This window comes from Pteropus alecto, unplaced genomic scaffold (genome assembly GCF_000325575.1).
Source record: "Pteropus alecto unplaced genomic scaffold, ASM32557v1 scaffold76, whole genome shotgun sequence".
NCBI classification, from domain to species: Eukaryota; Metazoa; Chordata; class Mammalia; order Chiroptera; family Pteropodidae; genus Pteropus; species Pteropus alecto.
The window spans coordinates 30,632,721-30,654,541 of NW_006443138.1; the positions used below are offsets into that span (position 1 = coordinate 30,632,721).

Below are 21,821 nucleotides of genomic sequence, written 5' to 3' on the forward strand. Positions count from 1 at the left end.
AGTGGCTACTTTTTTATTTTTAATTTTTTTATTGACATACATTATATTAGTTTCTAGTATACCACATAATAATTCAACACTTGTGTACACTGCAAAACGATCAGCATAATAAGTCTAATCACCATCTGTCACTGTAAAATGTTATGAAAATTTTTTTCTTGCCATGAAAACTTTCAAAATCAATTCTCCTGGTAATCTTCAAATATACACTATAATACTACTGACTATCGTCACCATGCTGCATACCACATCCCCATAAACAATTCATTTCACAACTAGAAGTCTGAACCTGGCAACGTTCTTCATCCATTTCATCTAATACCCAACCCCCTGGCACCCACCACTTTGGTGTCCATATCATGAGTTTTGTTTTGTTTGTTCATTTGCTTTTTTTAGATTCCATGTATAAGTGAGATAACACAATATTTGTCTTTCTCTGTCTGATTTATTTCACTTAGCATAATACCCTCAGGTCTATCAATGTTGTTGCAAATGGCAAGATTTTATTCTTTCTTAAGGTAGTTTTCTATTGTGTGTATGTATGTATGTATGAGACATATCATATCTTCTTTATCCATTCATCCATTTATAGACATTTAGGTTATTTTCATATCTTAGCTATTGTAAATAATGCTATGATGAACATAGGGGTGCATATATCTTTTCAAATTAATGTTTTTGCTTTCTTCAGATAAATACCCAGAAGTGGAATTGCTGGATCGTATGGTAGTTTTATTTTTAATTTTTTGTAGAACCTCCCTACTGTTTTTCTATACTGACACTACCAATTTACATTCCTACCAACAGTACACAAGGGTTCCCCTTTCTCCACAGCCCCACCAAAACTTGTTATTTCATGTCTAACAAATGTGAGGTGATATCTCTTCTGGTTTTGATTTGCATTTCCCTACGATTAGTGATGTTGAGCATCTTTCTATATGCCCATTGGGCATCTGTACATCCTCTTTGGAGAAATGTCTATTCAGAACCTCTACCAATTTTTTAATTGGATTGTTTGGTGTTTTTGCTATTGAATTGTATGAGTTCTTTATATATTTTGGATATTAACCCCTTACCAGATACCTGATTGGCATATATCTTTTCTCATTCAATAGGTTGCTTTTTCTTTCTCTCTCTCTCTCTCTCTCTCTCTCTTCTCTCTCTCTCTCTCTCTCTCTCTCTCTCTCTCTCTCTCTCTCTTTTGTGGTTTCCTTTGCTGTGTATAATCTTTTTAGTTTGGTATATTCCCACTTGTTTATTTTGCTTTCTTAGCCTTTGTTTTTGGAGTCAAATCCAAACAAAAACATCACTAACATTGATGTCAAGGAGCTTACTACTTATGTTTTCTTCTAGGAGTTTTATGGTTTCAGGTTTTACATTCAAGTCTTTAATCTGTTTTGAGTTCATTTTTATGTATGATGCAAGATAGTAGTCTAGTTTCATTCTCTTGCATGTGGCTGTCCAGTTTTTCCAACACCATTTATTGAAGAAACTGTCCTTTCCCATTATATATTCTTGCCTCTTTTGTCATAAATCAATTGACCATATATGTGTAGATTTATTTCTGGGCTCTCTATTCTGTTTTATTGACTGTGTGTCTTTTTTTATGCCAATAACATACTGTTTTGATTACTATACCTTTGTAATATACTTTGATATCAGGGAATGTGATGCCATGAGCTTTGTTCTTCTTAAGATTGCTTTGGGTATTCAGGGTCTCCTGTGGTTCCATACAAATTTGAGGATTGTTTATTCTATTTTTGTGAAAAATGCTATTGGGATTTTGATAGCAATTGCAGTGAATCTGTAGATTGCTTTAGGTAATATGGACATTTTAATAATATTAATTTTTCCAGTTCATGAGCATGGAATATCTTTCTATTTATTTGTGTTTTCTTCAGTTTCTTCCTTCAGTGTCTTATAGTTTTCAGTGTACAGGTCTTTCACTTATTTGGTTAAATTTGTTTCTAGGTATTTTATCCTTTTTGATGCAATTGAAAAAGAGGTTGTTTTCTATTTCTGAGAAATTAAGAAATTAACACTTTTATTGTTAGTATATAAAAATGCAACAAATTTTTGTATGTTGATTTTGTACCTTGCAATTTTACTGAATTTGGTTATCAATTCTAACAGTTTTTTGTTGGTGCCTTTATGGTTTTCTATGTATAAAATCATATCATCCGCAAATAGTAACAGTTTTACTTCTTTCTTTCTAATTTAGTTGCCTGTTATTTTTCTTGGTAGGACTTCCAATACTAGGTTGAATAAAAATGGTGAGAATGGGCATTTTTTCTTGTTTCTTATCTTAGAGGAAAAGTTTTCAGCTTTTCACCATTGCATGTGATGCTAGCTGTGGGTTTGTCATGATAACTTTTATTATGCTGAGGTTTGTTCTCTCTATACACTTTGTTGAGAGTTTTGTCATAAATAGATGTTGAATTTTCTAAAATGCATTTTCTGCATCTGTTGAAATGATCGTGTGATTTTTACCCTTCATCTTGTTAATGTGGTATATCATATTAATTGATTTATGGATCTTGAACCATTTTTGCATTCCTGGAATAAATACCACTTGATTATGTCATACGATCCTTTTAACGTATTGTTTAATTTGGTTTGCTAATATTTTGTTGAGGAGTTTTGCATCTGTGCTCATTAATTACAGGATATTGGCCTGTAATGTGTGTGTGTGTGTGTGTGTGTGTGTGTGTGTGTGTGTGGTGTCCTTGTCTGGTTTTGGTATCAGGATAATACTGGCCTCATAAAATGAGTTTGGAAGTATTTCCTCCTCTTCAGTATTTTTGAAGAATTTGAGAAGGATAGGCATTAAATTTTCTTTAAATGTTTGGTGGTGGGACTGCGAATTGGTATAGCCACTATGTAAAATAGTATGGAGGTTCCTCAAAAAATTAATAATTGATCTACCATATGATCCAGCAATCCCTCTACTGGGTACTTACCCCAAAGACTTGAAAACTCATATCCAAAAAGATATTTGCATACCAATGTTCATAGCAGAATTATTCAAGGTGGCTAGGACATGGAAGCAACCGAAGTGTCCTACAATAGATGACTGTGTGAAGAAACTGTGGTACATATATTAATGGAGCATTATTCAGCTATAAGAAGAGATGAAATACTGCCATTTGCAACAATGTGGATAAACCTCAAGACAATCATGCTAAGCAAAATAAGCCAGACAGGAAAAGTTGAAAACCATATGATATCACTTATATGTGGGATATAAATCAAAATCAACAAACTAACAGGACAAACAAACAGAGACTCATGGACATAGACAATAGACTAGTGGTTACCAGAGGGTGGGAGAGGAGGGGAGAGGAGGGAAGTAGATGGGGTAAAAGGGGTCAAATATGTGGTGACAGAAAGAAATCTAACTATGGGAGGTACACACACAATGCAATATATATATGCTTTACTGTTAAATTGTACACCTGAAACTTACTGGATTTTGTTAACCAATGTTACCAAAAAAAAATAATAAATTAAATAAATAATAAAATAAATGTTTGGTAGAATTCACCAGTGAGGCTATCTGGTCCTGGACTTTTGTTTGTTGGGAGGTTTTTGATTACTGATTCAATCTTCTTACTCATAATTGGTCTATTCAGATTTTCTGTTTCCTCATAATTCAGTCTTGGAAGACTGTATGTTTCTAGGAATTTATCAATTTCTTCTAAGTTGTCCAATTTATCGACATATACTTGTTGATATTCTCTTGTGGTCCTTTGTATTTCTGTGTTATCAGTTGTAACTTCTCTTTTATTTCTGATATTATTTATTTGAGCCCTCTTCCTTTTTTTCTTGGTGAGTCTAGCTAAACATTTGTCAATTTATTTTTCAAAAAACCTGTTCTTAGTTTCATTGACCTTTTCTATTGTCTTCTTAGTCTCTCATTTCATTTATTTTTTGCTCTGATCTTTGTTTCCTTCCTTCACTAATTTTAGGGTATTTTTATTCTTCTTTTTCTAGTTTCTTGAGGTGTAAAGTTAGATTGTTTATTTGAGATTTTTCTTGTTTCTTGAGTTGAGCCTGTATCACATGAACTTCCTTCTTAGAACTGCTTTTGCTGCATCCTATAGCTTTTAGTAAGTTGTAGTTCCATTTTTATTTGTCTCAAAGTATTCTTTAATTTCTCCTTTGATTTATTCATTGACCTGTTTGTTTTTCAGTTGCATGTTGTTTAATCTCCACATATTTGTGATTTTTCCAGTTTTATTCTTATAATTGATATCTAGTTTCATACCATTGTAGTCAAAAAAGATGTTTGATATGATCTCAATCTTCTTAAGTTAATGAGACTTGTTTTGTGGCCTAACATGTGGTCTCTCCTAGAAAATGTTTCATGTACACTCAAGGAGAATTTGTATTCTGCTGCTTGGGATAGAATGTTCTCCTTATATCTATTAAATTAATATGATCTAATATTGTAATTTAAGGCCATTGTTTCTTTACTGATTCTCTGGATAAGAATCCAGTAAGTGGGATATTAAAACTCTTACTATTATTGCATTGCTGTCAATTTCTCCCTTTAGGTCTGTTAATTTTTACTTTACATATTTGTGCTCTTGTGTTGAGTGCATTAAAATTTACAAATGTTACATCCTGTCATTGGATTGACACCTTTATCATTATGTAATGCTCTTCTTTGTCTTTTATTATGGTCTGTTTAAAGTCTGTTTTGTCTGATATAAGTATAGCTACCCCAGCTTTCCTTTGGTTTCCATTTGTATGGAACATCTTTTTCTATTTCTTCACTTTCAATCTGTGTGTTCTTACATCCAAAGTGAATCTCTTAAAGGCCGCATATAGATGGATCTTAATTTTTTTGCTTTTATTTTTTGTTTGTTTGTTTGTTTTTTATTGTTATTCATTCAGCCACTCTGTCTTTTGATTGGGAATTTAGTCCTTTCATATTCGATGTAAGTATTGATGGTTATATACTTATCACCATTTTGTTGAATTTTTTCTGGCTGTTTTGTAGTTCCTCTGTTCCTTTTTTCTCTTACTCTCTTCCCTTTTTCTTTGATTATTTTCTTTAGTGTTATGCTTACAATTCTTTCTTATTTTGTGTATCTACTATGCATTTTTGCTTTGTGATTACTCTGAGGCTCATAGTATATATATATATATTCAGTTAAAGGATATGTATACAGTTTTTAAAGTTGCTAGCAACTTAATTTGAATGCATTCTAAAACTCTACATTTTTACTCCCCCATGCCTTGTTTTATGTTTTTGATGTCACATTTTACATCTTGTTATTTTGTGTCCCTTTAACTGATTACTGTAGTTATAGTCATTTTTACTACTTTTGTCTTTTAACCTTCATACCAACTTTATAAGTGTTTAATCCACTACCTTTATATACATTTATCTATAACGGTGAGATTTATACTTTCATATGTTTTCCTGTTACTAATTAATGCCTTTTCTTTTCAGCTGAAAAAGCTCCTTTAACATTTCTTGTAAGGTCGTTTAGTGTTAATGAACTCCTTTAGCTTTTGCTTTTCTGGAAAAGTTTTTGTCCTTCAATTCTGAATGATAACTTTGCCAGGTAATGTATTCTTGGTTGAAAATTTTTTCATTTCAGTACTTTGAATATATCATACCACTCCCTTCTGGTTTACAAAGTTTCTGCTTAAAAATCTCCTGATACTCTTATAGGGATTCTCATCTATGTAATGTTGTTTTTCTCATGCTGCTTTTAAGATTCTCTCCTTGTATTTAACTTTTGACATTTAGTTATATATAGTGTGTCTTGGCATGGATTTTGGGGGGTTCACCTTATTTAGAACTCTCTGGGCTTCCTGGATCTGGATATCAGTTTCCTTCTTCAGGTTATGAAAGTTTTCAGCCATTATTACTTCAATTAAGTTTTCTATCCCTTTTTCTCTCTCTTATTCTTCTGGGACCCCTATAATGCAAATGTTATTCTGCTTGTTGTTGTCCCATAGGTCCCTTAATCTGTCTCTACTTTTTAAAATTCTGTTTAGTTGGGTTCCACTGCCCTGTCTTATAGATCATTGATTCTTCTACTTCATCTAGTTTGCTGCAGAACTCTTCAGTATAATTTTTAGTTCAATTATTGTGTTCTTTGGTTCTATTCTGTTTGATACTTTCTTATATTTTCTGTCTCTTTGTTGAAGATCTCACTGTGTTTATTCATTCTGCTCCCAAGTTTGGTAACCATCTTTATGACTAGTACTTTAAATTCTTTACCAGGTAAATTACTTATCTCTTGTTCATTCAGGTTTTTCTCTGAGGTTTTATCTTGTTCTTTCATTTGGAACATATTCTCCTGCTACCTCATTTTTCATAACTCTCTGTGTTTGTTTCTATGTATTAGGGGAAACAACTACCTCTCCCAGTATCAAAGGAGTGTCCTTGTGTAGGATATAAACCTTATATTTCAACCTAGCTCTAGCTTTGGTTGTCTCTCTAACCTTTTTGATTGTTTAAGCAGCCTGATTTGTCAGTATTTCGAAGGATGGGATCTTAGTCAGCACCTATATTCAGGCTGATTGAAATCCAGACTCTCAGGTAGCAGCTTTTAAAGTGTTTTAAAGTCTTGTAGGACCACAGTTGTAAGCCCTGCTGGCCTCCAGACCAGACAATCTGGAGGTGTTCCCTGCTTGACAGTTGCAAAAATTGGGGGTTCAGATTAGTGTATCAGCTCATTAGTGTAGCAAGCCAAGGGAGAGCACCAAGATGGCACCCACCAGCCTGAGAGCACATCTATAGCCTCAAATACATGGCAAACCTGAAGTCTACCTGTCAGATTGAAGCTCCAGAACAAATAAATAGGCCTTTCTCACAGAGAGAACTGAGGGTATGTTTCAGTTTGCAGTCTGTGTGGTGCCCTGGGGGTACTAGCCTGCCAAGAATTCTTTCCAGTCGTTTCAATGCTGTGGAACCCAGGAATGTAAGACCCTCTGGCCACCAGAGCCAGGCAATCAAGGAGTATTTTCTTTGTTGAGTAAGTAGGAGCAGGCAGGCACCAAATCTGAGCATTCCATTAACTTGGTTAACACCATTCACCTTGCCCTGGTGATTTCCTGAGACCCCCAACACACCCAAATTGCATGCCTGGCATGAACCTCTTCCACCTGCTTTTCTACACAAATGGCCTATTTTGGCTTGCATTGCAGACTCTCCTAAAGTGTCTCAAAGATTCGCAAATCCCAAACAAGCAGTGGCTGGCCTCAGCATGTCCTGTACCTCTTGCTAAGCAGCCCCAAGCCCAGCACTAGTGGCAGCCAACCTTGGTTTGCATCTTAGTCTCTCCCAGGTGCCTCCATGCCCAGCACAGATGGCAACCTTCTGCACATCACTTTATAGCTACTATCAGGTGGCTCTGTACTGATCACAGGCAGCAGCTGAGCTTCGCCTGCACCAGAGCTTCTCCCAAGAGGCCCCAGAACCAACACACCAGTAGCAGCCTTCAAACCACACCAGAGCACCACCCAACCAACTCCACAAACATCACATCCAAAGTGTGAACTTTGAAGGCACACCAGAGCCCTGCTAAAGAATATCCTGCCCTACTCAGCACAATAGCTTATCCACTACAGTCAAGGCCATTCCTCACAGCCAGTCAGCCTGAGAGTCAGTCCCTCCCACTGACGTCACAACAACAGTCAAGGCTCAACTGCAACAGGAGGGCATACACAACCCACACAAGGAGCACCCCTGCAACACCTGGTTCAGGTGACCAGAGAGACTGTATCACTGGGCCCCACAGGAACCAGAAGATATGAAAAAGAGCCATATGTAAATTTTAGAAATTAAGAATACAATAGCAAATGTGAAAAATGCAGTGAATGGATTTAAAAGAAAATTTGACACAGCTGAAAACAGAATTAGTGAACTGTAGAGAGGTCAGGGAAAAATATTGAAAATCAAACATAAAAAAATCAAAAGAATGAGAAATACAAAAAAAAGAATGTAAAAGACTGGGAAATAATTGCTGAAAGAATATAAAAGACTGGGAAAAATGCTGAATTTTATGAAATAGTTTTCTCTACATCTACTGACAGAATTGTGATTTTTGTATTAATGTGGTGAATTATATTTTATCTTGTTACTTAAGTATAATATAGTGGTTATCTTGATGTAGGAAGGGGTACCACCCAGTAGGGGGCATGAGTGGGGCTTCTGTGGAACTGATGATGTTCTATTTCTTGACCTGTGTGATAGTTACATAGCCATTTGTTTTGTGATAAATTATAAATTGTAACATTTTCTTTTATATATTTACCTTTATGTATGTTATATCTCACAAATTTTTATCAAGAAGTTTTTTAAAATAAGGAAAAGTTCAGGTGTAGGCATGCACATCATGGGCAAGTGCCAAAAGAGATCTGCTTCCTAGTCTGCTCATAGCTAAAAGATACAGTTTATCACCAGTATCACCAGTAGGAAAGGGGCATACAAGGTGCCAAAATCTGATCCAATCACTTCCGATGAATTAGTGTTGTCACAAGAGACATATTGATGAGAAGAACTGTAAAGCCCCATGTGGGACCGGAAGGAAAGAGGCCATGATCAATAACAACATCTGCCATGACACAGTGTCAGGGAATAATATAGTGTATTTGACATTTTTGCCTGGATACTGGCTAAGAGCGGCGGCTTTAAAGTTGAGTTTGGCTTGACTTTTAACTCCAGCTCCAGAATTTACAACATATGTAATCTTGGACAAGTTATCTGTCTTACATAAGCTTCAGTTAATTTATATTTATCAAGATAGTTGAAGAATTAAATGAAATGATATACGTAAAGCATTTTACACAGTGCCCAGCATGTGCTGAGTCCTCAAGAAATGGGAACTGATATTCTCATTGTTGCTATTTGCTTTGAATCATCTTGTCTCCATTTTGCCATATTTAATTTTTTTTCTAGTATCACGGTTTCTGTTATTTTTCTCATCCCAACACCTATTGCTAATATAAAAAGTTAATTCAATATGAAGGTTGATATTTTAATTACTCTCTTCGTTTTTAATTTATTAGGCAACAGAGTATCCACCATCTTTTCCTCAGACAACAACCCTCCTTTAATGTTCATTGAACCACTTGTGGGATGCAGAAATTTATTAACATGGAAAGGTTCAATTAAAAATAAATGAAAACCTCTAATGAATAAGGACATTTTAATAAGAATATCAAAAAAAAAAAAAAAGCTTGAGATTGCAGGAAAGCAATCCAAGCAAGAGTTCTTCTGCCCTTAATAGGAAGATTCTCTTCCAGTAAGAAAATGCATCAGGCACTTTTAACCATCAATGTAACAAACTTACTTTTTAGCCCAAGAGAGAACTAATTACCTGCCTTTCTAGTTCTAGGCCTATTTTCTTTTGAAAGTCATTAAGCCTATGAAACCATTAAAAGCATCTGTTAGCCAAGTGAAGGCATAAAATATGATTTGTGAGGTTCATCTCGCCTCCAATTTCTAATCATTCCAAACTGGTTCATGTTGATCAGAAGAAAGTCTAGGTCAGTAGTCACAACATGATGATGATGATGATGATGATGATGATGGTGGTGGTGGTGGTGGTGGTGGTGATGGTGGTGGTGGTGGTGGTAGTTACAACCACACATGCTGAGAAAGGAATTCATTTCTAGACTCCAGTCAAGTATGACTTTGGAAGATGAGGATCCATAGTTAGCTAGTGAGTTAGAGTCAGAAGACATTTATCTGATTACCTCCCCATGAGGGGACTTCTTATAAAACTCAGAAGCCCTACAAAAAGGGTAACTCTTCCTGGTTTAATGAAATGGTTATGTTGGCACATAGAAGGCCAATGATACTTTGAAAACTATTCTAAGCTCATTGTTCTGTCTTCCCTACCTTGTTCCATTTGCCCCACCACATCTATTCTTAGCCCTTCTCCACTCTGCTCTCTAGCCAGGGCACTGACCATATAGACTACATCAAAAAGCTACCTTGTCCTCTGGCTTCCAGTTGTTTTTTTTTTCAATGGTGAGCAGAGTAGGAGCTCATCAGGAGAGAGGAGGGCGAGGTCAGGGTTTTATGTCCTTCCCCACATGTCATCTTGGGCTGGCATCATCACAGATCCTCTCAAGATGGCCCTCTCCACAGATTGCTCTCCCTCCCACTCACAGTAATCATACGCTTCTTACTGAAATCTACTATCCTGATGCTTGTAACCTGGTTTTATTCTTTCTACAAATAAATCTGAGTATCTACTATGTGCAGATCATGTAGAAGGAGATTTGAGTCTACCTCTATTTTGGAACCACTACAGGTTTCTGAGCAGGGCAATTTAGGATGAGTAATGGGGTGATAGTGCAGAATGGGTTGGGGTGGCAGGGAACTAGAAACAGGGAGCCCAGTCTACCAATCTAAGCAGAAGACAGTAAGAACATCAGTGGGAAGAACAGATGCGACAGATGCTCTGAATGAAGAATTGACTGTTATTAGTGAAGAGGGGAGCAAGGATGACTGCCAAGTTTTGAGTCTTGTGAGGACCAATAGAGAGAAGACTATGAGTTCAAGTTTAGATTTCTTGAGTATAACGAGATGGTAGGACAAACCAGTAGAAATATCTAGTAGGCTTATGGAGACACATGGCTTAAACTCAAAAGAAAGGACAAAGAAAATGTAATTGCAAATTTAGACTCACCTGATGGTGACTATTGAGCCTTCAGGAAAGAGTAAAGTTAATGAATTTCCTGAGAAAGAGAGAGTTTAGAAAGAACCACACAAAGGGTGAAAGATTAACTGAGTAAAAGGGCAGAAAGAAGCTTTCCCCGTGACACAGCTCCCATGTCCATTCCTCTGAGAACTCTTTTCTTACTCTTCCAGGTTATGGTAGTCTCTGTCTCCTTTATGCTTCTGTAGTTCTTCAGACAGAATTTAGGAACATTATCATCTGCTTTTGTAATTAGCTGCTTCCATGTCTACCTTTGCATGTCTACCTCCTCAAAGACAGGGACTGCATCTTCTTTGTCTTTTTAATATTCCTCAGACTAAAAGAAGTCCAGAAGGGAGGGAGGCAAGAAGGAAGGCAAAGAGCTAATAATGGAATTGCAAGAACTAAAACTGTACACTGTCATGGAGACAAGGAGAGAAGAGAATTTTGAAAAAGAGGGAGTAATCGATAGTGTCAAACAAGCCAAAGAAAATAATGGCCACTGCAAAGGCATGGATTGGCCAGTCAGAGGCTACAAGTAAGCCTTGAGGATGCAATACAGGCCCATTTCAAGAGAGAAAACTGATGTAAAGCTGCTCCTACCTGTAATGTCATAGCCGTGGGTCACAGTCATCAGAGTCCTTCCATAACTCTGTTAGATAGCTTTTATTGTTACTGGAAGGACAGACACTAGCATACCTCACTTCTGTTCCCCAGCAGCACAATGTAGGTATATGTCCCTGTCTCCCCCTTTGCAGGGATCATGTGTTTAGAAAAAAATAAATATAAAAATTTTAGTATATGACTCTGTAGGACCCTCATACCAGTTAGAGTGTAGTGTTTTCTGCATCCAGTGTTGGCTTCACGTGCTTTACCAATTATATAAATTACCTGACAAGAGTGATGTGACAAGGATCGCCCCACTCCAGTGAAAATCCAGTAACTGCTTAAGAGTGACTCAGACCTCAGCCAGGCCAGACAAGATTGTTGTGGCCTTCCAGGATGACTGGCATGCTCTAGGGCCTCATTTCCCAAAGTGTGGTCAGTAGAACGGCAGCTTTGGTATCACCCGGGGTCTGGTCAGAAATGCAGAAATCAGGCCTTACCCCAGATGAACAAAATCAGAATCTGCATTTTGACAAAATCCCAGATGCCTCATAAATATGTTCACTGCTTTAGAGTTCCACTGATAGCCTCACCATGCTTACAATAATAATGGCACTTACTATGAGCATTCGACATGAATTGATTTGTTTAATCCCCACAGCAACTTTATAAGGTAGGTACTATCATCATCTTCACTTTAAGAGGTCAAATAGTTTGTCCGAGTCACATGACTAAGAAGTGGAAGAGCCAGGATTTAACCCAGTTATTTGGCTCCAGGAGTCCCTGTGCTTTAACCACTGCACTGTACTGCCCTTCCTCCCCCCACCTCCCATGGCAACTGGCAAGGTACTTTGTAGGTGCTCAGTAGGTTCACAAGTGAGAGGTGCATAATTGTCTATGGTGGCCTGGAGAAAGGCAACCTTGACCCTTAGAGGAAGAGCTTTTTGTAGTCTGGATATACCATTAAGGAAGGCAGAGCGCCTCTGATAGCATTTCTGCCAGGGCAAACTTAGAGAGAGGAAGTAGCTGAAAGATTCATTCTAGATTCCCTTCCTGGGAGAGGATGGTGTTTCATCTGCACTTTCACAAAGTCAGTGTCTCAGGTCCAATATGAGTGAGGTCCAGAGGCAGCATGGTGCTTAATGACATGGTAGAGATGATACTCTTGACCACTTGTTTTAATGGAAATACATTCCTTGCAGACAGCATTAAATCCCAAGGTGAGGATGGTGAAGATGCTTAAAATTGGTTCACCATGTAGTGACTCTGTTATTTTGTTTGAATTTGGTTAATATGGAAGACATAACTCATTTTGGTGGGGCCAGCCTCTCAGTTAATCAGACCTCTGGATTAAGCAGTATGTTTTTACGGCCACCATTCTGCAAGGAAAGGACAGCCAGCTTAAACCACAAAGTTGTTATCTAAACTCCCAGATGTGGCCTAATAAGGGCAGTCCTGAATCTTCTCCAGTGCTGGACATTGGGTGTGTCTTCTTAACAACAGCCCTGACACACCGCAGGGTCCTGAGTCGGCAACAAAACCACCAGTAACCTCACTGGAAGACACTGACTGCATCAGGAATGGGGTCTGTCCCATTTTAGAAGCATGTTTTCTAGGTTTGAGGTTAGTGGGACATCTCTTTCCATCTAGGCTTGCTGTGTTGGCAACATCTTAGGTGGTGCCACAACTCTCCAGTTGAATGGAGTCAGCCTCCTAAAAGCCAGCAGAATAGCAGAGGACTCTTGGCCCAATGCTCTGCCTTCTTCTGCTTCCTCTATGGTACATGATGGGGATTATTTCCTCCATTTCACAAGTGAGGAAGTTACCAGGAGAGCCATTCTCATGAGCTTCCTGAATTGATTTCTGCTTCCTTAGACTTCAGACAGAAGCAGTAAACTGGTTTCCCAAATCTCTTTCCAGCAGTTTAAGAGGCAGAACAAAGCCAAGGGAAAAGCTTGAAGCTGATGGATGGGAGACGTGGTTCTCCCATGAGCCTAAAAAATCATCCAGGCAACCTTCCTCACCTAGAACTTTCAGACTCCCCCTGCCTAGACCATTTTCCTGCCCACTCATCTGGCCAGGTCCTCTTCATCTTCATTGTTCAGCCTGCGGCTCAAGCATCCCTTCCTGAGGAAGACGTCCTCTACTCTACGTGCTAGAGGAGGACCCTTATGATACCTTTTCTGTTCCATTTAAGCTCTTAGAATTTGTCATCATATATCAATAGTGTGATTATGTGATTAATGTTTGGCTTCCATTACAAGCTCACTGAGGGTAAGGCCTGAGGGCCTTTTATTCACCACCGTATCTCCTGTCCCTAATGTAGCAGGTGTCCCATAGAACACAGCTCAATACATATATCCTTTGAAGGAGTGAAAATTAAGTCATTGAGTTAGGTAATCCTAAGGTCCTCTTCCTGTTCTGACAAATTTTTATTCCATCTATGAGAAACTGTATCCATCACCACCACACTAAACCCAAACTCCTTTTCTCCTAGTTTGGTGATTCTCACCATTGTTTCCTTATGGATTCTGCGATCAGGCCTCCTTGATTATTTTCACTGTTTTTCTAATGCTTGTCTGGAACAATGGAGTCTGAATAGTTGGGAAATAAAATGTACATTCCTAACCACCAACAAAAAACGCTATACGTCAACATGAATCTGAACAATGAAATCAAACTAACATTAGCAAAGATCTCCGATTTGGGAATCTTCAACTATTTCTCCCTTTCACCCTTCCATTTTGAACTAGAAAGACTTAAAATTTGAATTCAGAAGACGGAAGTATGGGAGTAGAGTTCACATGAAAAGAACAGAGCCCTTAGGTCTAGCTCTTGATCAGATAACACTTCTGCACACGACCTTTCAGCCCCAGTAAGTTTTCATTCTCCTTTTTTCTCAGGCTCTTACTTGTAAAGTCATTTTGATATTACCCCTGAGTTCCAGAGCAGAATATTTCATTACTGAAAGCAGGGTGGGTGGGATGCTCTTCAATAAAACAAAAGAGCGTGATGTGTCCTCAACCATGCATCCATCATGGCAGACTGTCTTTACAGGTATGAGCACCAACTTTAGTCAACCTGGGCATTTTCAGGATAATCGCAACACTATCTTAAAGACAGATACCAGGTTTTGCTTTCCATGATTGATTCTGTGGTTTTTCTTGATATTTTAAGAAAAATAGAATGATTTATATGTGCAGATCTTGAAGTCTTTCCTAACTTGAAATTTTCAAGTTTGAGCCCAGAAGGAATGCATTTGTCCAGAAGGCCTTATAGCAAAAATGAGAGGGAGGGGGAAAAAAGCCACATATGCTAACTAAGTGTCATCTCTATGTTTTTCCTAATCCCAGCATTTAATGATGCCGCTTCTCAAAGCCCCATCCCTCTGGAAGGTCTGGCAGCCAGGCATCTTGAGAGTTTTTATCAAGAGGTGGTCACCTGACATGAAATGCAAATTAGCAGAGACTGGATTTCTAGGCTATATGTTAATCCCTATGGAACTATGTGTTCCAAACTTTCCTGTATAGTTCTCATACCAAATATTCTATCCTACTGTCCCCATAAGTACTCATGTATTTGTCAGATTTCACATCCCGATTTCGGGCTAAGAAAATAAAATCATTGTATTTGTAGGCCTATAATGATCTTGTATTCACAGGGCATTTTACAGCAGTTGCTTCACCGGGCTTATCTAGAGCCCATTTACTTCCACTAACATGGTCAGCCAGCCCTGAAGAAGGGCCTATCAATTGCTTATCAGCTGTAAGCATGACCCATCTGTGGAGAACACTTGGGTGGAAAAATGCTGCTGTTTTCCAAATTAGAACTTGAGCTGGAGGAGCTGTTTCTGGGACAACTGTGAGCCAGTTCCAAGAAGAAGCTATTAAGCATCCAGGCCTTGAAAGCCAAATTCTCATGGTGGACTGAAGAGAAGGAATCCTGGCCCCCTGCCATCACTCACCAGACTGGCTTCTGCTGGCTGTGAGGAAGGCAGGCAGAAACTAGATGCCTTTCCTGAGACTAGCCTTGGAAACATCTAGGCTCCCCTGGAAGCAGGGACTAGGCTCCTGCACTTTCCTGGCAGATGTTGGGAGCATGTGTTACTGCTTTGTAGACACAGATCATGAGGCTGAGAGCCGCAGTCTATAGGGTATGGGGAGGCATTTAGCACAGTGGTGAAGCCCACAGGCTCTGGAGCCAGGCCACCTGGTGCTAAACTCCATGTCACCAGTTACCAGTTGTATAACCATGGATGGGCCATTGAACATCTCTAAGACTCACTCCTCTTATCTGTAAAATATGGTTAATAATAGTATCTACTTCACAGAGTTGTTACCAGGAGGAAATGGAATTATCCAAGTAGAATGTGGAGAGCTGCACGTGACCCACAGTAAATCATCAGAACATGTAAACGAAGGTGTAAGAGGCTTTGGTGTACCAGGACAATCCTTTACGCAATGGCTGAATCCCCACCAAGGCATCTCCTCCAAGAGCTTGTTTAGTCAATGCTTGAATACCCCTGAGGAGGGGGAGCCTACTAGCTCTTAAAGCATAGGTCTGTTTTGTGGACGGTTTTTATTTGTGTTGAACCTAAATCAGTCTGACTACTTCCTAGTTGTTCCTAGTTCCATCCTATGGTCATGCAGAATTCATCTAATTCCTCTTCCTCAAAATCGCAGTTTAAGTCACGTGAAATTCATTGCTTTTACCCTCTCTGCCTGTGCGTTTGCTCATTCCACGAGTTTTGTCTTTGCCTTCTAAAGATCATTGAATGACATAGTTTCAAATTCCTTCATCATTGTGGTTTATGTTCTGAAGGCAACCTGTGCTTACAAATGAGATTTAGTTCTATGTGCATCAAGTCACTACACTGTATTGATGCAAAGATAAGATGAGGCTCCAGGAGCTCTTAGGCAAGGAATGACATTCTAGGTAGAGGGAACAACTCATGCTGAAATAGGGAGGGTTGAAGCCACAAAAGTTCAGACAGTTTGGTATATTGCTGGAATTAAAGTGAAAACTGGAATCAGATGTGATCAGGCTGTGACAGGAAACAGGTGAGTTTTACTTGTCGGCAATGGGGAATCATCAGAGGACTTGAGTAGGGAAGTGACACACTCCAATTTGTGCTTTAGTAGAGAGTGAAGATCGGGCAAAACTGAATGTAGGGGGATCAGTTAATGGAATGACAAACACCAAGGAGATAGAGAGGAGGAAAACGAGTCATGGACCAAAATGTCCAAAATATATATCAACAGGGTAACTGTGGTTATGTCTGGGTGATGGGATAATGGGTGATTTCTCTCTCCTTTTTGTTTCCCTATGTTTTCCAATTTTCTATAATAAGTATTTTCCATTTCCTCTATATTTAGCATATGTTATTTATATAGTAAAAATAATTTATACTTGTCTAAAATACTTCAGACTCAAACTGGCAGAACTTGGTCACTGGTTGGAGGGAGGAGTTAGGGGATCATCTGGCCTAGGTGCTCAGGTGGCTAGTGAGGCCACCAGCCGAGATCAGGACAGGGGAACAGAGTATTATTTAAGAATTCTGTGGCATCCCTGCTGAAAAGGGCCCCAAGACTTCTTTGACTTCCTTTTGGCCTCTTTGCATCCTGCTCAGTAGTCTTTGCTTGGGTCTGCAGGCCCCAGAAACTCCCCGGCCATTCACATCCCTACCTGCCCAGCAGACTTGTAGCAAAGCCCCCCAGTGCTCCATGACAGCAGCAGCATTTACTTAGATTGTGTGTTACTCCTTCAGTAAACACTTACTGAGTGCCCACCATGTGCTAAGCACCAAGCCAGGTCTTAGCCATAAAATGGTGAAAAGGACAGTGCCTATCTTCACAAAACTCAACCCGGTGTGAGAGACAGATGAGAATTTTTTAAAAGCACTTAATGAACATACAATTCCAAACTGAGACTAATGTTCCAAAGGAGAGGAAGCAGTTCTAAGAAGACATATAAGAAAGGAAACTTCTCTGTTCTGGGAGCCTGGGGAAGGATCCCCAGGAAGAGAGATGCTTGGGCTGAGAGCCAAAGGGTAAGTAGGAGGGAACTAAGGAGAAGTGTTCCAGCGAGGCAATAACATTTCTGACGGCTGGTTGGTAGGAGGAAGTATGGCATATTTAAGTCCAAAAGAAAAGCTGTTTGGCTAGGAGTCCAGAGAGTGAGGGACAGAGGATGGAAGTGGGTGGAAAGGGGGACCAGCCGGACTCCACGGGGCCTCATTGGGCATGGGAAAGATTCTGATCTTTATCCTAAGAGCAGACCCTCTGGCTGTGGCATAGAGGAGAGTTTCCCATCCTGTGTCTCCCACCATTTTATTGCCGTCTGAGACAGTGGCACTGAAGGCCTGATGACAAAGCTCCCTCGTGGCCTGTGGAGCCCGGATTCAGGGGTTTCTCTCCCTCTTCTGCAAGCAGCACTTAGTGCATTCTCCCCACAGCAGACACCTCTGAAACCTGCTTTGCAGTTCAGTTTTCAACTTTCTCGTGGCTTCGCATACTTTAACACTAATGTGTGTACAACTTGCTAATTAATGGAATCATTTGGATCTGAAAACATCTTGTTCTAATGGGAGGCTGCAAAGCACTCTCATTAATTCGCAGGTAAAATTATTCTAGCTCTTCTCTTCCTTCCTTTATTTATTTATTTTTCTCTGCCCAGCTTGGCTTAATAGCTGGGGAGAATTCTTCTAATTAGCCTTGTGAAAGCCACTCCACCAGATCACAAAGTGCCAGTTACTGCCCTGGGGTCTGGGGAGAGGGTGACCCAGCCTTTGTTTACCCAGGGCAGAAGGCAGTGGGTGAATACAAAGATGAAGCTCCCGATACACAGAGAACTAGAAGGATATCTGTGGTGAGTAAGTCAGACAGCAGCACTAAACGTGCCCTATGTGGTGTAGTTCAGAGGCAGGCATCCTGTCGTATGCATGTCAAAGGTGGGCCCCAAGAAGATTTTCTGCACTGCTGCCCTTCCCCCACATCTCTCTTAGGATATGAAGACTTGGTGTGCTCACTTTTGACAGAAAGCTTTCTTGAGACTAGGGGTAATCTGGGGTGACTTGCTAGTGACTACCTCTCCACCACTTGTAAATGAAAGCTTGCGACATCTCCTTTAAACAGGAAACATTCTTGGTGTGTTATTTATGGTTGAGTTTATGAGTAAGGGGGTCCTCCTTCCCATAAGACAACAGTAGAGACTTGCAGACATTTGGGGTGCACTGACAAGACCTATGGGCTAAATAAGGTTTATCATTTACTCTTTTTTTTTTCCTGAAGAGATCTAGGTACTTTAAATTTTTTTTATTGTCATATATACATATCAAAATTTACCATTTTAACCATTTTTAATTGTACAGTTCAGTGGCACTAAGTACATTCACATTGTGCAACCACCACCACCATCCATCTCTAGAACTTTTTTTATCTTCCCAAACTGAAATTCCGTACCCATTAAGCACCAACTCCCTTCAATGCAGTTTTTGAATGGAAGACTCTCATATTCTTCAGACTCAGATGCTAAGGGAAGGTGGCCTAGTCAGAAATCTGTAGGAAGAGAGGTCCATTCATGCAATCCAGAGAAGATGCTTTCAGAGCTATTTCCTCAGACCTCTCACACAGGTCACACTACCCAGGTATATCCTGGGAGTATGTGTCAGTTTCAGCAAAGGAAGTCCCACCCTCCCTGATGCTGTACAACCAGGCTGATTTGTTTTATAGCATATGGGTCAGCCATAGGCTCTTGAGTAACCAATAAGTCTTTGCATGGCTGGCTCTAGTAAAAGCAAGCCCTGTCTATAATAAAATGTAGAGAAAAAGATGCTAAGTTGTCTCTAAGATGGGATATTAGAAAATTGGGTAGTTCTGGATGAAACAACATGTTCTTCCCCTTGGAAGTATAGCCTCTGCCAGTCCTTTCATTTGGATGTACCTCCAAGAGAGATTTGGAGTCAGGCCAACCTCAATTTAGATTCCCACTCTGTCACTCAGTTTCTTCATCTAAAAAATGGAGCTCGTGATATATTACTGGTAGAGGTGCTAAGAAGATTGCATGAGATTGTGTCAGTATGGAATCAAAGACAGCACGTAGATCAAAGACAGCACGTTGATGTGGATGTTCTCACTATTATTGCTATCATTTGTCGTTGTAGGTCTCCAGGTGGTCCTGAATTCCATCATCAAGGCCATGGTCCCCCTGCTGCATATCGCCCTGCTAGTGCTGTTTGTCATCATCATCTATGCTATCATCGGCCTAGAGCTCTTCATGGGGAAGATGCATAAGACCTGCTACAATCAGGAGGGTATAGCAGGTAAGGGAAGACACTGAGTGGCCACCTCTCGAGAAGCTTCACTGTCTCATCACGACTTTCCCTCCAGCTGGGTACACTGCCACCATATCAGCAGGGGTGCTGGGTAGGCCCCCTTTATTCCAGTGCTCATGTTTCCATACCATGGTTAAGTGAGAGGCAGAGATTACTATTCTCTTTCTCTCAGTAGTTTTGTTTTTACTAAAACAGATCTCTGTTAAAACTATGTAAAATGCAAACTTTGTCCAGCATTATTAAAACACTGTTTAAATGAGCTGTACAATTCGAGAAACATCACTTAGCCAACCTTGAATATTTTAATTTAAGAATCAGAGCTAACCTAGTGACTGTGTGGATCTTCGCTCCATTAATCCTTTAGTGTTGCTTGTCATGAGAAGCCCTTTCAGGAAAGCAGCTTAGCCTGTAGCCAGCAGGCTCTCCCATCATGACATTGGGTTCTTTTCATCCTTAGGCGCTGACCCCAACTTCTCTGCTCTTAATGTTTTCTGCTTCTCCATTCATAGGCAGAACCACTGGCCCCTATCTCAGGGTAGGATGAGGTGGCGGGCATGGAATCACCTCCTTGCCAGCAGTGAAACTTCTTTTCCTCAAGGAGGTTTTGCTCTACCTCATGACTTCGCAGTCCTTTCTTTTAGAGACCTCTCTCCATGTTCCTTCCATAAATCGATATATTTAACAAGCAATGCTGGCTCATTAAGCGCTTCCTTGAGTAGGTCTAGAGTTTGGCTTATGGAATATGCTGCAAACTGCTATCTTAAGTTACTAAAATCTCAGCTTGACCTTTAAAAAAAACATTTAAACAGAAATTGAGAAGGCTTTTTGAAAAAAATATTCCCCCAAAGGGGTTAGCAATGTCAAATTTGTGTGATTTTTTTCTTCAAAGAACATCTTTCATCAGTTTTCGGCATCTTGGCGAAGAAAGGGGAGCAGGTCTGAAGCATTAAAAGATACCTCATTTCTCTCCATCTATTGCTTCTCATTTCCACTCAGCCCAGGAATTAAACTCAATTTGACCCCTCTTGCTTTGGGAAGCTGACGGGGGACAGCATAAATACAATGAAGAGTGAAATGGGTGATTCGTATTCAGAAACCAAAATGGGTTACCCGATACGGGTGATCTGATTTGACTGGATATATTGGGTATTTGAAAGATATCTAGGACACTGCCACATGGCCACTGTCTCAAATAAACGAACAAAAGCTATAAACCTATAATCACAGACTCACACTGTTGTTTTTCCTTTTTTGATGAAGAGTCTGTTTAAGAAAAGACCATTTTTTCCACTCTAGAGAGAATTTCCAAATTATTTGAGTCGTAATTGTATAAAATAAACTATCATGTTAAAAAATAGAAACTCTTTAATATTGGAACAAACCGGTCTTGCCTTTAGCTGAAATTCTGAGGTTCTAGGACTTGCTTAAATAAATACTAAATAATACAATAAATAATATTTTCCCTTGAATTCAAAATCTTTATGTACACTTGGATCTGTAGCTAGCCTCAAACCTATAAATTTAATTGTGTGTCTTTGTTGGAGCTCATTCTAAGTCCTTCTGAAGAGCTGGCTATAGTGTATCTAAAGTTTATGCAGTTGTATCGAAGTGATCAATGATCCGTTTGACCCAAACTCCTTAGGCAGTCACTGGGATGCTGAGTCTCAAAGACCCCCATCCATTCAGCGGTAGGGGTGAAAGTGTGGCTCTCACCAACAGCATACCAAGTGGGGGAGAGTGAAATGGTGGAATTCTGCCATAGAGCCACAGATGGCAATCCTGCCCTGTGACCCAGCGTCTGTGCACCACTTAGCGAAGGACCAGTGTTCCCAAAACTGCACATGGCTTCTATCATCCTGCTGGGAAAATAGCAAAAGTGTATTTCCTACTGGTGGTAGGATCCTCTAAGGGCCTATGCTAACAAGCAACCTTGAACATCGGTTGGAAGTCAGTGGGCTTTGTTGAGGCCTTAGACACAGGATAAGACACTCTCCTCCATGTCATAGCTGGACGGTCTGGTGAAACAGCCACGTCGGGCCTGATAAAAGTTTAAGTAGCCTCCCTACTTTTAGAATAAAGACCAGAACTGGCCTCACCAATTGCAATGTCCAATTTAGGACCATATTATTGTCCATCTCTGATGGTAAATAGGACCAGGAAAAGTATCTGGGAGGTCGCCTGCTTCCCACCAAAAGGCACATCAGATTACT

The 21,821-nt window shown here is 39.6% G+C and overlaps 1 protein-coding gene across 15 annotated transcripts in view; it reads left to right on the forward strand.

Moving 5' to 3' along the window:
• The window catches only part of CACNA1C (calcium voltage-gated channel subunit alpha1 C), a 606,859-nt gene that overhangs the window by 396,524 nt on the left and 188,514 nt on the right, over positions 1–21,821 (forward strand). For all 15 annotated transcript variants that reach the window (XM_025041061.1, XM_025041070.1, XM_025041069.1 and 12 more), the window contains exon 6: positions 19,441–19,599. In XM_025041061.1, coding sequence (XP_024896829.1) covers positions 19,441–19,599 — 159 coding nt within the window. The remainder of the gene's footprint in view (positions 1–19,440; positions 19,600–21,821) is intronic.